The sequence below is a fragment of the Microtus oregoni genome, unplaced genomic scaffold, assembly GCF_018167655.1.
Source record: "Microtus oregoni isolate MIOR12 unplaced genomic scaffold, Mior012 000001F_ref0000356, whole genome shotgun sequence".
NCBI classification, from domain to species: domain Eukaryota; kingdom Metazoa; phylum Chordata; class Mammalia; order Rodentia; family Cricetidae; genus Microtus; species Microtus oregoni.
This window is the reverse complement of record NW_024543060.1, coordinates 35,515,938-35,529,581: the sequence shown is the minus strand read 5'-3', so window position 1 is coordinate 35,529,581 and position 13,644 is coordinate 35,515,938. Positions and strand designations below refer to the sequence as shown.

At 41.1% G+C, this 13,644-nt stretch overlaps 1 protein-coding gene across 12 annotated transcripts in view; it reads right to left on the bottom strand.

Moving 5' to 3' along the window:
- Positions 1–13,644, bottom strand: part of Lmo7 (LIM domain 7) — a 192,096-nt gene that overhangs the window by 44,693 nt on the left and 133,759 nt on the right. For 6 of the 12 annotated variants that reach the window (XM_041665406.1, XM_041665337.1, XM_041665354.1 and 3 more), the window contains exons 3-9: positions 12,219–12,332; positions 7,919–8,117; positions 4,865–5,117; positions 3,699–3,980; positions 2,965–3,165; positions 1,422–2,141; positions 465–494 (exon numbers count right to left, since the gene is read on the bottom strand). In XM_041665406.1, the coding sequence (XP_041521340.1) occupies positions 465–494; positions 1,422–2,141; positions 2,965–3,165; positions 3,699–3,980; positions 4,865–5,079 (1,448 nt within the window). In that variant the 5' untranslated portion in view covers positions 5,080–5,117; positions 7,919–8,117; positions 12,219–12,332. The remainder of the gene's footprint in view (positions 1–464; positions 495–1,421; positions 2,142–2,964; positions 3,166–3,698; positions 3,981–4,864; positions 5,118–7,918; positions 8,118–12,218; positions 12,333–13,644) is intronic. The other 6 variants (XM_041665374.1, XM_041665382.1, XM_041665390.1 and 3 more) reach the window with 3 other exon arrangements.

Sequence of the window (13,644 nt, the reverse complement as noted above, 5' to 3'; positions counted from 1 at the left end):
AAAGCTCCTCATAAGCTAAGTGCATGAGTTTTGCAAGCTGCATGAATTCTTGCACTAAGCAAGCAGTAATGTCTTTTCCTATCATAGACTTTCCCAAATGCAGTTTGTCAGGGAGACCTTCAAGAACTAGAAACCAGAAGCTTAGTGAATTTTAGGAATCAAATACCAAAATGAACATATTCTTGGGCTCTTGCTACTTTAAACCATTAAATGAGAAGTAAAAGGGATAGAATTAAAATTTAATACAGCAAAACTGTTATCGCTTTACATAGCAGTTCATGCATTGCACTGGGCATTTAGATGCAAAAATACTGCTTTGTGGTGGCAATATTAATCAAAAGTAAATAAAATTCCCATGCACTGGACATTGCAGCCCATTTAGTAACATGCTAAGACACTGGTGCAGCAAGTCACAGGAGACACAAATGTGCACATTTGTTGTTAACGTGAACCACAAAACTTACCCATTCTCACCATAAATCTTTTGAAAGAGTCTAAGAAACCAAAAAACCAAAGGTTAAAAGGGTCACTCTTTCCAGCTGTGTTAGCTTATCAGCATTAAACATCTTTAAATTGAGTCTAACTGGAAATGGGCGAATCTGAACAAGTTGGCCCTTAGCCACTTCTTAATATTTCAAGTTTTAGTCAGCCTCCTGGAACTCGAGTCAAATAATAACAACATTTTCTTAATGTATTCTGAGCCAGCGAATTCGTAAGACAAGGTCTCCCCTTGCCAGGAACTAAGGTAGAGATTTAGGGCCATTCATTATATTCAGCCTAGTCAAATTTGCCCATTCCCAACTTACAGTGAACAGAACAGCTCTCAGAAAGTTGCATGGCTTATGTTACCCAAATGGTCAAAACTACAAACGGAGTTTGACAGACTCATGCATTTTAATGGTGCTTGCACTGAACTCTACAGATAAAACATACTACAAATTGATAGTTCAAGAAACCTAGATCAACAACAAAAATCAAGTTAAATGAAATCTGCAGCGACATATTTTAGGAAAATATTTAGCTCAATAAAAGACACTGCAAAATAGGATAAACACGTAAAACCAAACCACAGCCAGACTACTACAGAGGTGCTAGACATGAGGATAAAAACCTGCAAAAACACAATTAGAAAATACTTTCATCCAATTTCACACTGGAACAAAATGATGGACAAACCCAAGCCAGAGGCAAGCTTTGCATATACCTTCTCAAATCATCCTAAGACGTGTAAATATGGAATTGAACTTCTTCCATGAAATGACTAAAAAGTTTCTCAAAGCCAAATAATTGTTTACAGGATGCTTCAAAACGGCACACAACATGCAGAGCTGAGAAAACTGAGGCGGCTTTTTTTTCATAAGGAAATTTACACAAGACCATCATCCATCACAAGCCAAATCCTTGCAGAAACACACTCTGACCTCTCAACCATCAGCCGCTTCCTGTGCCTAAGTCTGCTGGCCTCCCGGATGGCCTCCCACTTCTGCAGGTCGGCCTCACTGCAGGGGCCAGGCTTGAAGCTGACGGGAGGCACAGCAGTCCCCAGCTTCCACGACTGGATCTTGCGAGTCAACATGTCGTCTCTCTTCTGTCGGTGGGAAGGGACTAAGACTCGGCAGCTACTGCTTCTTTCTTTGGGAGGGCATGTCCTTTCGAGGGCACAGAGAAATTTCGCTTGGATTTCTGGAGGTAGGGTCCAGGGTTCAGGAAAAGGGACTGGCTGGTATCTGTCGGGGGCCCCAGACAGTGGCACCTCTTTTTTCTGTGCTGGGATCCGACGAACAATCATATCGTCTTTTTCTAAATCTGGAAGTACAAGTTCACCTTCCCGACACTGCAAAATTATATCTCGTTCAACAGCATCGTCTGGCTCAGAGAACCTTCGAAAGTCTTCGAAGGCTCGAAAAACACAAGGATTTGCACGGAAAGCCCCAGTTTTTCTGACAAAGAAATCATCATTTTCTAAGTCAGGATCCAAGGCTGTCAGCTCAAGGTCATCTGCTTGATAGCCTGGTGTGTGAGAGAGATTTTTTCTGCGAGTTATGAGCCTTGGGCCAGAGGTGGGATCGAGTTTGACATTTGTTTCCGAAGACAAGATGTCATCAGAGTATGTCTGAAGGGCCTGAAGCAATAAAAACTGACTGAAGCACAGAAAAGAAAAAGGAAGGGAGAGTTGTATTAAGTATGAGAAGAATGGTAATTAGCCAGCAAACAAACCAGTACTTATCGGGATGAATTATTAGGAGCCACAGGAGGGAGTGTAACAAACAAGACAAATACTCAGCACTAGTATGACTTTCCTGGGTGTCATCTAAAGAGACAGCCACAGGTTATACTTCCCAGGAAATTTGAATGCTGTCAAGGACAAGAGATGGATCTATAACTCTGATCATGTGAACCTCCCTGGGATAAGCATGGGTACCAGTCCCAGTACCATCTTCCTAATTCTATTCTCCATAGTAGCCTCATCCCCTCCCTAGAGAAGGATGCATGATCTTAGAAAGTGATGAGTTGGCCATCACATACTTTGCATCATAGTGCACATCATGGTCGTAAAAATAACAGAGTGATCGCGAGGCTTATAAAAGTCCTTCTGTGTTTTTAGGTTTGGATTCTTCAGACTTACCCTTCCCAGTGTCTATCTAAAAGGATTTCTTTTCTCTTCTCACAACAGTAAATTTAAACAGTTTTTTTAAAAAGCATTTTTGTAACAGGGTTTCAGCAAGAATTCATGCATATAAATACTAACTACCTTGCACGTTATTGCATTAATAGCATGTTGATTCCTATAGCCATGTGCCAACACTCCCTCATGCAGAAGGCAGTATGTTACACACTGTGCCCTTCTCCTATGTCATTAAATTTCCATGACTCAATATTTAGGGCCTAGGTTAATGTAGCAGCGGAAGCAGGCAGATAAGGTGCCCAAGGTCAGTCACAAGCAGGTAGCTCAGACAGGTGCACCTGGACTCTCTCAAAGCACCGCTGGTCCTCCTGGCTGCATGGGCGTCCTGTGACCTCATGGCACGTCTGGTGGCTAGCTCCAGCAAGAGTGAAGGTTTTTGGTAGTTGCTGGCTAACCTATTCTCTGCCTTTTCTAGTCTACTAAAAAGCGTGGCACTTCTGAGGGAGCCTGAGTCCTCATCCTCAGAGTCTGAATTCCACCTGCCATGGAGTGAGGTGGAGAAAGGGGGGAAAAGAAGGAGAGAAGAAATGGAGAGTGTAAGTGCCGAAATCTATGCCAAGCTAAATACGCAAGGGGGCTTTTCAAAGGCTAGGATCTAAAGTTCTTTTTAACCATGCTGTTGTCATTGCTGGGTTTTAATAATAATAACATAAATCATGGTCAGATTATTAATAAAAAATAAAAGGTGCCCCCAGGGGTACAAGTGAGCTTAAGGTAGGTCAAAAAGCCCTCTTTGGTTTCAGAGAAGGGGTTTTATTTTGAAACCTAGGCTCCTTTCGAACTTTAAATCCTCCTGGCCTCAGCCTCCAGAGGACTAGGCTTGTAGGCATGTGCCCCCATGTCCAGCCTCAGGATTAAATTTAAACATTATTTTTATAATTATGCAAGTTTCTCAGACATTATAGGGCAAATAAGCCTCTCTCTATCCCTAACTGAAGAAACAGGACACAGAATGTACCAAAGACTGGGGCAGAGAACAAACACCAGGCCAGGGGCATGCACAAAGACAAACCTGAATCCCTGAAACTCCTTATACCATGGCTTATAAGTCTCCCTCTTTATTTTTTTCCAGCTCATCTCTTCTGGGCTCCAGCACTTGGGAAGAAACTGATCAAAAGAACCCCCTGGGCTTGGCATGACTGGACTCAACTTCCTTACATAGAGATCGTCCTTCACAAGGTTGGGTATGCGCGTTATCTTTTCTTCCTCCTCTTCCAAATAACAAGAGGAGGTTGACGTTTCGTGGACTGTGTGCCAGCGCTCCATCTTGGGACCCCAAGTCCTCCTCCGGTTACTGTTCAAAATATCCAACCACGTTAAGACACTGGGTGAGCAGTTTGTGGCACAGAACCCCAAAGGGTATTCATTCCACCTTACCCCTGTGAATGAAGCAAATTAACTCCCAGGCTCCACACCACGGCTCTTAGGACCAAATTGAGATATTACAGCAGCACCTCACTCACATTAGAGAAAAGCTAGATGTACAAGGCTGTGTTATGAGAAAGACAAATTGCAGACAGATTGGATGTTGCTTTCTCAATTCAATCAATAGCATGATAGACACTCAGATGCCAGACAAATATATTTCTGACCTCATCAGTGTGTGTAGCCCAGAGGCTAACATATCAAAAGAAAATGCTTGAGGACAAGAGTTGAAAGCAGTAGTTTGGGAGATGAACCCCTCAGGTCTCTTTTTCACATGAAATTTACAATTGACTAAGTCATCCAAAACCACATCAGGCAAACCTTCACTCATCAACAGGGTTAGAACCGCTCTCAGAATCGCACAGCACAGCATACAAAAAGACAGATTTGGGATATCATCCTTTGCTTTTTTGATAATTTGGTAGGAAATTAAGGGTTTCTTTCCATGTCCACTGCTATCCACAAAAAAAGAAATATAACTGAAGGAAACACGCAGGGCTCACAACGGACCACATCATTGATCCAGTGACCAGAAATACGCCAATAAACTGAGGACATGCATCTAAAAGAAGGCCTACTCCTCAGATGCTGATGTTCTGAAACATATGTAAAATAGAGTGAAAATCCAGGTAGGAAAAGAAATCCCCATTAGTGATAGGTGTTAACTACATGTTAGGAACCATTCCCTTAGCTACATTAAATAGTACCGCAGCTTCAGAAGACACACTGAACTCCATAACCACATGGCATTACCTTGAAAATGTCCCATCTGAGTCTGTGTAGACTGGGCTTGCCCAGCTTCTTCTGTTATCCTCATTTTTGTCTGTCCTTTTCTTCCTCAGAGGCGCTGGCACGTAGGATGGCTGTTTACTTTTGTTGGGCAAGAACTGATTGAATGGTAGGGCAGACTTTGGCTCAATAGCTGAAATCCTTCGATAGGACATATCATCTTTGTTATAGTCCTGCATTTTGAATGTGATTTCCCAGTCTGTGTCACTTTCGAAACCTATAAAGGCACAAGGACTTGCTTTACTCGCCGCCAGCGAATTCCCGCTGAGCCCCTTCCACCCAGCATAGCCTCTTCTCCCCTGGAAACCCTGTGCTGCTGCTAAAAGGCATTGAGTATTTTTAGAACTTTGTCAAGAAGTTGTGATAAGACCCATGGGGAAGGGCTTGCTTTCCATACTAGAGTCACACGCAGTTCAATCTGCTGTCGATAAGTCCCCAGTCCCCTGCTCAGTCCCTTCCTTTCCCAGCCTTCTTTGCCACAAGGATACATTTGCTAAGGTATAACCCATGTGATAAAATCTAGAAATCCAGGAAGACAGCATAACTCAACGGGAGTTCAGAAATGTAAGAAAAGGTGGGAAGCAGTCAGATTTATAGGAAGTAACAGGCAGTTGTAGAAACCAAAGGAAGACTGCACAAGTTTCAATAGTGACACCCAGACCCCTGTAAGGTCACTCATTCCAACAAGGACACTACACCACAGAAGACAGACTAGATAAAATCTGAAATCCTAACAAGTTAAAGCTTATACTCACACGAGACCACAGAAATAAAGATCTTCCCTTTCATAAGCTAAGGAACTATAATGGGAATCAGCAATTGTGATTTAAAATTTACTTAAAAGCAAACTTAGCAACCACCACCACCAAAAAGAGCCTTTTTGATACATTCCAATTAATAGACAGATATAAATAATAATATATTCTCTAGTTGAAAAACTAACAAACCCAGATGCTTTAAAAAATGGTAATAGAGAGAGTAACCATATAGACCCAAATGGAGTACTCTCTCCTGCCCTTCATGCTCCCTGCCTCAAGTGCCTTTAAAAAACCCAGGTAGCTGGTAAGTGTTGCTTGCTTCCTCCCAGCTGCAGAGGGCAACTCCACTCAGCTCATGGCTAATGGCTTTTAGCACACCTTCCAGGTTAACTTGACCTAAAGGCCACTTGCCTTTGTCACCTGCCAGGCGGAATGTACAGTAAACAATGCCAGTATGGTTGAAAGGAAGTGGTCGGTCTGATACAGCTGTGTCACAGGTCAGGTGCAGGGGCAGTGAGAGCAGAAAGGGAGAATGGCTTGGCAGGCATGGCCAGGAAGACCAGAAGGCATGAAGAAAGCATGAAGCTATATCTGTTTTCTTTTGCTTTGCTTTCTTTTTAACATGTCCTAATTGAATGAGTGAGAGAAAGAGAGAGAGACAGAGACAGAGAGAGACAGAGACAGAGAGAGACAGAGACAGAGAGACAGGGAGGGAGAGAGGGAGGAAGAGAACGAACTAACTTTTCCTTACCAAAACTGATTCAAGGAATATGAAAATCTTAGACTATTTGACTGTCGAAATTTTAAACTTAAAAATCTTTCTTTTAGCTAATACACTTTTTATTTGTACAAATATCACACTTGCTTTGTTTTTATACAAAACTCATGAACTGCACAATTTCTAATCCTAAAAAATATTATCCTAATTACGGTTACCACCCACTATAATTGTGTGGGCGGCAGCATTTTTAATAGAGTAATCACAGAAAAGCTTCGTTCTCCTGAAACCCACTTCCCTCCCACCACCCTACTTATAACTGCCCAGACATCTACAGTCCGTAAACAAGGTCCCCCTGTAATGTGACCCTCGGGCCTTCTGCTTACATCACACATCAGGTATGGGCCCCTGTGTCAAAGGAGACTCAGATCTTGCTCCACAGAGTCTCTATATTTTGAGGACAAATCCACACAGGCCGCAAACCCACCACCTTTCCTTCTACTATTCTTCGACAGGCAAATGCAAGTTCAAACACAGCATGCCGTAAGTTCCTCGGTCAGTGAAAAGGAACATAGTGGGCTGACATTTTCAGTCTCGGGTTACAACTTTAATTACTCGGATGAACTGCAAACTTAGATTTATTTCTTTACAGATATGATCATTTTCATCTGAGCCCTGAAAACGCCATACCTCGGTAGGGAAGGGCCAACAAAAACAGTGGGCAGTAACAAAGGTCAGTTCTAAAGCCATTCAATATTTCTACGATCGCGGCTCTAAAAGTCAAAGAATTTAGTTTTGCTGTGATGCTTCAGTGACTTTTAGAAAACAAACTTATTATTTGTGATATCTGAGATTTTGCATAGTAAAAGTCTGAGGCAAAATATTTCTGTCCGCAATCAACAAACCGAAAAGCCTCAAAGAGGGAGCCCAAGCTCACAATCAGAGATCCCATTTCACTTCTGATAAGGATGATGTTTAAAGTACAGAAATACTTTAAAAGGAGAAACCTGGTCTTGGAAGTGCTGGGGTTTAACCTCGAGAGTCTCCTGGATGTTGGCCATAGGCTCTATCACTGGACTATAGCCTCAGGATTTAAAATGTTATCTGTGGTTTCTGGTAAAATTAAGACAAGAAAGAAACATACTTGGAAAGTAGACTATTCACAGACCCTTATGCACTTTGTGCTTAGATACGTGAGGTACCTTATTAGATAGCTTATTAGCCTTATTAGATAGCTACTGCTAAGCCTCTGTCTGAAGACTTTCTCACTGACAAAATTCAGTCACAGTGAACTATCTCCTCACAAGTCCTGTCCAAATATAGAAGTTTAAAAAAGGGAAGAGGGGGACTGGAATTACTCTGAGGTATGAGGGAGGGAAAAGCCAAAAATAACATTTAAAAACCACCTAATTACATGGATTTATTAAGATCTACATCTTGATGAATCTTTGAAATGGTTGCATTCCATACTTTGTCTCCTCTGCTATTTTCTCTTCAAATACAAACAAGCCAAATAAGCCTACATCCCAAGACACAACTCACCTTCCTTCCCACCTCTGAGCGTGAGATCTGAGGAGCAGCTGGTCAGTGATCTAGACCCCAAGGAGTCCAAGCTTTCAAAGGAATCTTCCCTCCTATGGCTGCCTGGAGGGACAGGAAATTCTCCTCTGTCGGGACACCAGATATCCCCGTAGCCACTGTCGCGGCCACTTCTTTTCAGGCAGCTAGAATCTTCAAGAGCCTGAAGGAGAAATATTGTACAAAGACCAGTGAGTGAACATGAACTTTCTGGAGTGCAAAGAGGCTGATTAATTAGGGAGAGAAGTTGACAGGATTTTCTTGTTCAACAAAAGAAAAAAAAACGTTAAAAGCACATCTTTTTTTTCTCCACAAACTGTATGATAGGGGGTTATTCAAAATTTCACATAAGATACCTGAAATTATTTAATAAAGTAGTTATATAATCAATACACAAGATAAAATACTAATAAAAACAGCCCAGAAATGCTGGTCAATGATTTATATTTTTGCCTGGTAGAAGAGATGAAAAAAATCAAAGAGAAAAGCCATCCCAATGTAGGCATGCAAAAGGGAGGCACATCTTGAAAATGTGTCATTCTCTCTCCAGGATTTCTCTGAGGTGGTATATGTTAAACATAAGACCAGAGTGACATTCTGTTGTCCTATCTGCCCTCAAAAGAAATCCACTATCTTAAAGAGCAGTGAGGATACACATTGTGGAATTTGTTTATTTCACTGATTATGCAACTTAGATTGAGACGCTGGCAATATTGAGTCAAGGGTAGTACACATGCTGCTGCTATATAAAACTTTCCTTCCTTCGATGGAAAGAAAATAGCTATTTGGCTCTTATATAAATAAGAAATACGTGAAAATAGGGCAAAAGATATCCCACCTAGGTTTATAACTTTCGTAGAACTTTCCCAAAACAAGCCATTTTAATTAACACACCTCTGAAATTTAGTGAACCTAGCTGACCTTTGAAAAATTAGGACCTAAATGAAAAACAAAGTTAATCTCAGGTGACGAGTAAAGAACATAAGAATAACAAAATATAACATGCAAACTTGGATTGAATCATGATTTAACTTTTAAAAACTATGAAAAATAGCAAAGAGACCACATAAAATAGAGTCAATAATCTATTAATTGAGGATTAATTTTGATGAGATTTCTTAAGTGCTATTATAGCCATGCAGAAAAATATTCTTACTCTTTAGAGATGGACTCAGTAAATACAGGAGTGAGGCAAGGCATCTCAATTCATCTTCGAATGGTTAAGTGAAAACACAGGCAGACATTATTATGGAAAGCCAAAGTGGAAACACTTCATCAGGTAACAATGAGGTGAGGTTTGCAGGTTATTGTCTCGGTATTTTATCACAAACACTTTCAACAGATGAAGCAGGGCTGGCTAGTGCTCATGACCAGCAGCCAGCAGCTGTTTGAAGCAGATTCCTGCCTCAGATCCATCAGCTTGTGAGCCAATGTCTGGCAAGTGTTCGAAATGCCAAGAATGGCTAGTACAAAACTTCTGTATTAGCATTGAACTTGACAACTTGGCATGGAAATGCCAGGGTCTGCCTTTTCACCTGCCACTTGCAATCAAATGGGGATGCCAAGCTTAGTGTCAACAGGCTACATCTCAAAATATAAGATCAACATTTTAAAGTCAATCTTTAGCTCCTTCAGGTCTCTTCAACACATACTTTTTGAAACCTCAGTTAACACAGTTTGACCTCTGATAGCCTCAATGTTAATATGACTGACAATGAGTCATGTGACCTGTTATAAATAACTCAAGTCTGCCCCTGCAGTCTGGTTTTTGAGGACTTCACCCTAACAGGTTCCCCCCAAAGTGAGTCATCCCCAGCTTATAATCTGACTCAAATATAGCACCTTCTACTTGAATATTGTTTCAATGCTATTTCCAATTGGCTTTATCATTGCAAGTGAATTGTGAAAGTTCACTTGACACAACACCTTCATCTCAAAAGAACTGAAGCAAACCAAATGATAGGTTCACATGCCTCTTGTGTCTACTCCCACCAGGTAAAGGAAGAATAGGACCACAACCACAGTCTTATCTACAAAAAAAAAAGTCTTTGGACCATCCTGACTTCGATATGGACGACTGTGAACAGCCTTTAAAGAGGCATTCCTAGTCCAAACTCTGCACTGCGATTGTTCATCCTGAGTCATTGCCATAAAAAGTGGAAAAGTCTATAAAGAGCACTAGTCCACGAGCCTGTGGCCCCTGTATCTTCTAACTGCAGAGTTCCTGGGTCCAAAGAGCTGGGAAGCCAGGTTTCCCTTGTACCCACAACTCCCTACAATTCTCTCACCAGAGCCTCACCCTCTTCATGGCAGGGATGGATCTGCTTCCTAATCTAAGGCAGGTATGCTTGCTGGTAGATGAGTCAGTCACTCTCCAACATACAGCACACTGTGAATGTGTGGCACTTCTGTCTCAGCTAATTCATCCAAAACAGTGGATACAGAACTGTACTCTTCTGAGTGTTCATGTACACTAACACTACACATGTGTGGCAGCACAGATGTGTGTGAGTGCTCATGCACATGCAAGCATGCGTGTGTAGAGGTCAAAGGTCATTCTCCAGTGTTGTTTTTCAAAAGGCATCCACCTTGAGTTTCTTTTGTCGTTTTATGTTTCTGAAGATGAAAACGGGTGTCTTACTAGTTTGTTGTTTCCCAAGTAGATTATACAACCTTGCCGGGGAGCCCCAGAAATCCTCCTGTCCTTACCTCCTCAGTGCTGGGATTACGAGTGTGTATCACCACATTCTGCTTTATTGCATGGATTCGGGGGTCAGACTCATGTCCGCATGCTTGCACGAGCATTTTACCACCTGAGCTATCTTCCCAGAGCTAAAAAGCTATCAAGTCCTTACAATTAAAGGAAATAAGTGTCTAATCCCATCTCTCTTTATAATATGCACATGGCCAGATGCAGGCCAAGTATTTTTAAAGACGTGGATAGATATAGGCGAAGGCAATAATTTTTATCATGTCCAAATACTTTTCTGTTCTGATCATAACTAACATTTATTTCATCCTCATTGTGAGAATGAAATCTGTCAGAACATTCACTATGTTTTGTATTTAATCATCAGAAAAACCTCACAAAGCAAGTACTAAGTACTAATATATAGATAGTATTTTATCATTTTGAGCCATCTATCTTCTTCCAATTATTATAAAAGCCCTGGTTGAACAGTTCCACAGAGAAATTAGTTTTCCACTAGGCTCCTTTAAATGAAGATTTTCCTGACAAAATAAAAATCGCTATGCTTTACCCTCAGGGCCTGGCCCTTCTCAAATAGTGCACAAGGCTTAAAAGCCTGTTACAATGATCCCGGGATATGAAAGAACAAAATCATAGAGAAAAACAAGGGCTCTGGGCTTGGCAGTTAAGAGCACCTGCTGCTCTAGTTCAGTTCCCAGCAACCACGTCAGGCAGCTTGCAATCCTGCATAACTTCAGGGCAGCTGAGGGCCTATTCTGGCCACCAAGGTCACTAGCATTCTTATATGTACGTGTGTGTGTGTGTGTGTGTGTGTGTGTGTGTGTGTGTGTGATTACAAATAAAAAACTAAAAGTGAAAAAACAAGGGTTCTAACTTTAAAATCTCCCTAGGAGACAACCACAAGTCATGCCTTCAAAATTCCAGCAGTTGGGAGATAGAGGCAGGAGGATTAGGAATTCAAATATCACCCTGAATACATAGCAAGTTCTGAATAGCCTAGATTACTTGAGAGTGTCTTAAAACAAAAAACAAAACAAAAACCTTTATCAAGTTCCACTTAATATGTATTATTCCTCAGTGAACAGTGGCTGCATGATGATATTGGAATGAGGTCACTAGATAATTACCCATGACAAGAACAGAATAATAGAAAGAAACTCAGTAACTCCTATAAACATGAATAGCCCTAAAATGCATTTTTACTGCAAATTGAGTTCACAGTGAGTATAGAAACAGTTAAGTTATATTGTATATAAAAAGCAATGGATGTGTCATCAAATTACCTAAAATTAAGGACATAAAATTCTCTACCTTGAACCTACCCTGGCACAGATAACAAACTTCTTGAAAGAAGCACATTAAGCCAGAGAACAAGTAACCAACCTGCCTGTGTATCCCTGTCTAGGAAGGAGCACAGGCAAGCTCCATGTCTGCTGTAGAGGAGCCTTGAGAGTGGAAGGGACGAGCATGATGACGCAGGCACACACGTCACGTGATGATGTAGGCGCACACATCACAGTCTTTGTTTCATACAGGTGGCGCTGGTTTCCTTACCTTGGTCAAAGCCTGGCCCAACAGAGTCTCAAAAGCTTTCAGATTGAGATAGGGACCATTATAGTAGGGGTTGTTTTGTGCTTTTCTTCCCAGCCAGTACAAAGTTATCAAAACCTAGATGAAAAGAACAAGAACAGTGGATTGGTAAGCAAGTGCCAGTCCAACCACAGGTAGACAAATTGTAGCTCATAAATGATACTTTAAAGTTGAAAAGCAGACTCTTAAATTTATGATATAGAATGCAGCCATTAAAAAATCATAATTATTCTTGATATATTTTATTATTTCAGAATGGGTTCTCAGACCAAAAGTCACAGAACTTAATAGACAATCATGCACCCTACTTTTGGGAGGAAGAAAAAAAAATAGGAGAAAAACATGAGGGTTGGTGACATAACTCAGGTGGTAGAATGCTTTCTTAGCATGCAGGGAGTCCTGGGCTTTCCCCAGCATTGCATGAAACTGGGTCTGGTGGTTCATAACTGGACCCTCATCACTTGGAGAATGGAGGCAAGAGGACCAGAAGAAGTTCAAAGGTCATATGCCTACATGGAAGCTATGAGAACAGATTGAGCTACATGACAGACTGTCTCGTAAAACAGGTAAGTCTAAAGTGCAAGAGAAACGTGTGTGTGTGTGTGTGTGTAAGAGAGAGAGACAGAGAATGCACACAGGTTCACAGGTGTAGAGGGAACAGGACACCTTCTAGAAGCTGGCTCTCAATTTATACATTTGTTTTGAGGCAGGGCCTTCTCTAGTAGCTTGATGTTCCACAGTGTATGCCTGGCACGAGTTTCCTTGTGATTCCTCCTGTCTCTGACTCCAATCTCACCCTAAGAGTGCTGCAAATACATACACACTACTGTATTCAGCTTTTTCCGTGGGTTCCAGGGATCAAACTCAGACCACTAGGCTTGCACAGCAAGCTCTTCTGAACCCACTGAGGCACCATCCTGGGCCACAAGGAAAACATTTTATGTCAATTATTTCCTGATAAAACTACCTAATAAACACCTAAAGTCAATAATTCTCAGCTTGCTTGATGAGCATATTTTTAAATAAAGCTGCTACTTTTAGATATTCTTCTATAATTGTGCAATATCAAGGACATGGTATCAGCATATACTCAATAAGCATCCTTAAGTCATCATGTTGTCCCTTAATGTCTAACTTGATAATCTCCTGATTGCTCCCCTAAAACTTTGAAATTGACTTTGATGTTTATAAATTAGAAACACAACAACCAATCTCTGAAACCTAATCTCTCCTATGCTGGAGTCAGGTCTACACAAAATATAATATGAGAGTTCAAGGTCCCTAGGTCTAGAGAATTCCAACCAGAGCTAGTTAGTATGTATTATAATTCATTGTTAGATATATATATATATATGCTATGTACAGAATATATATAACAACATTTAGACTC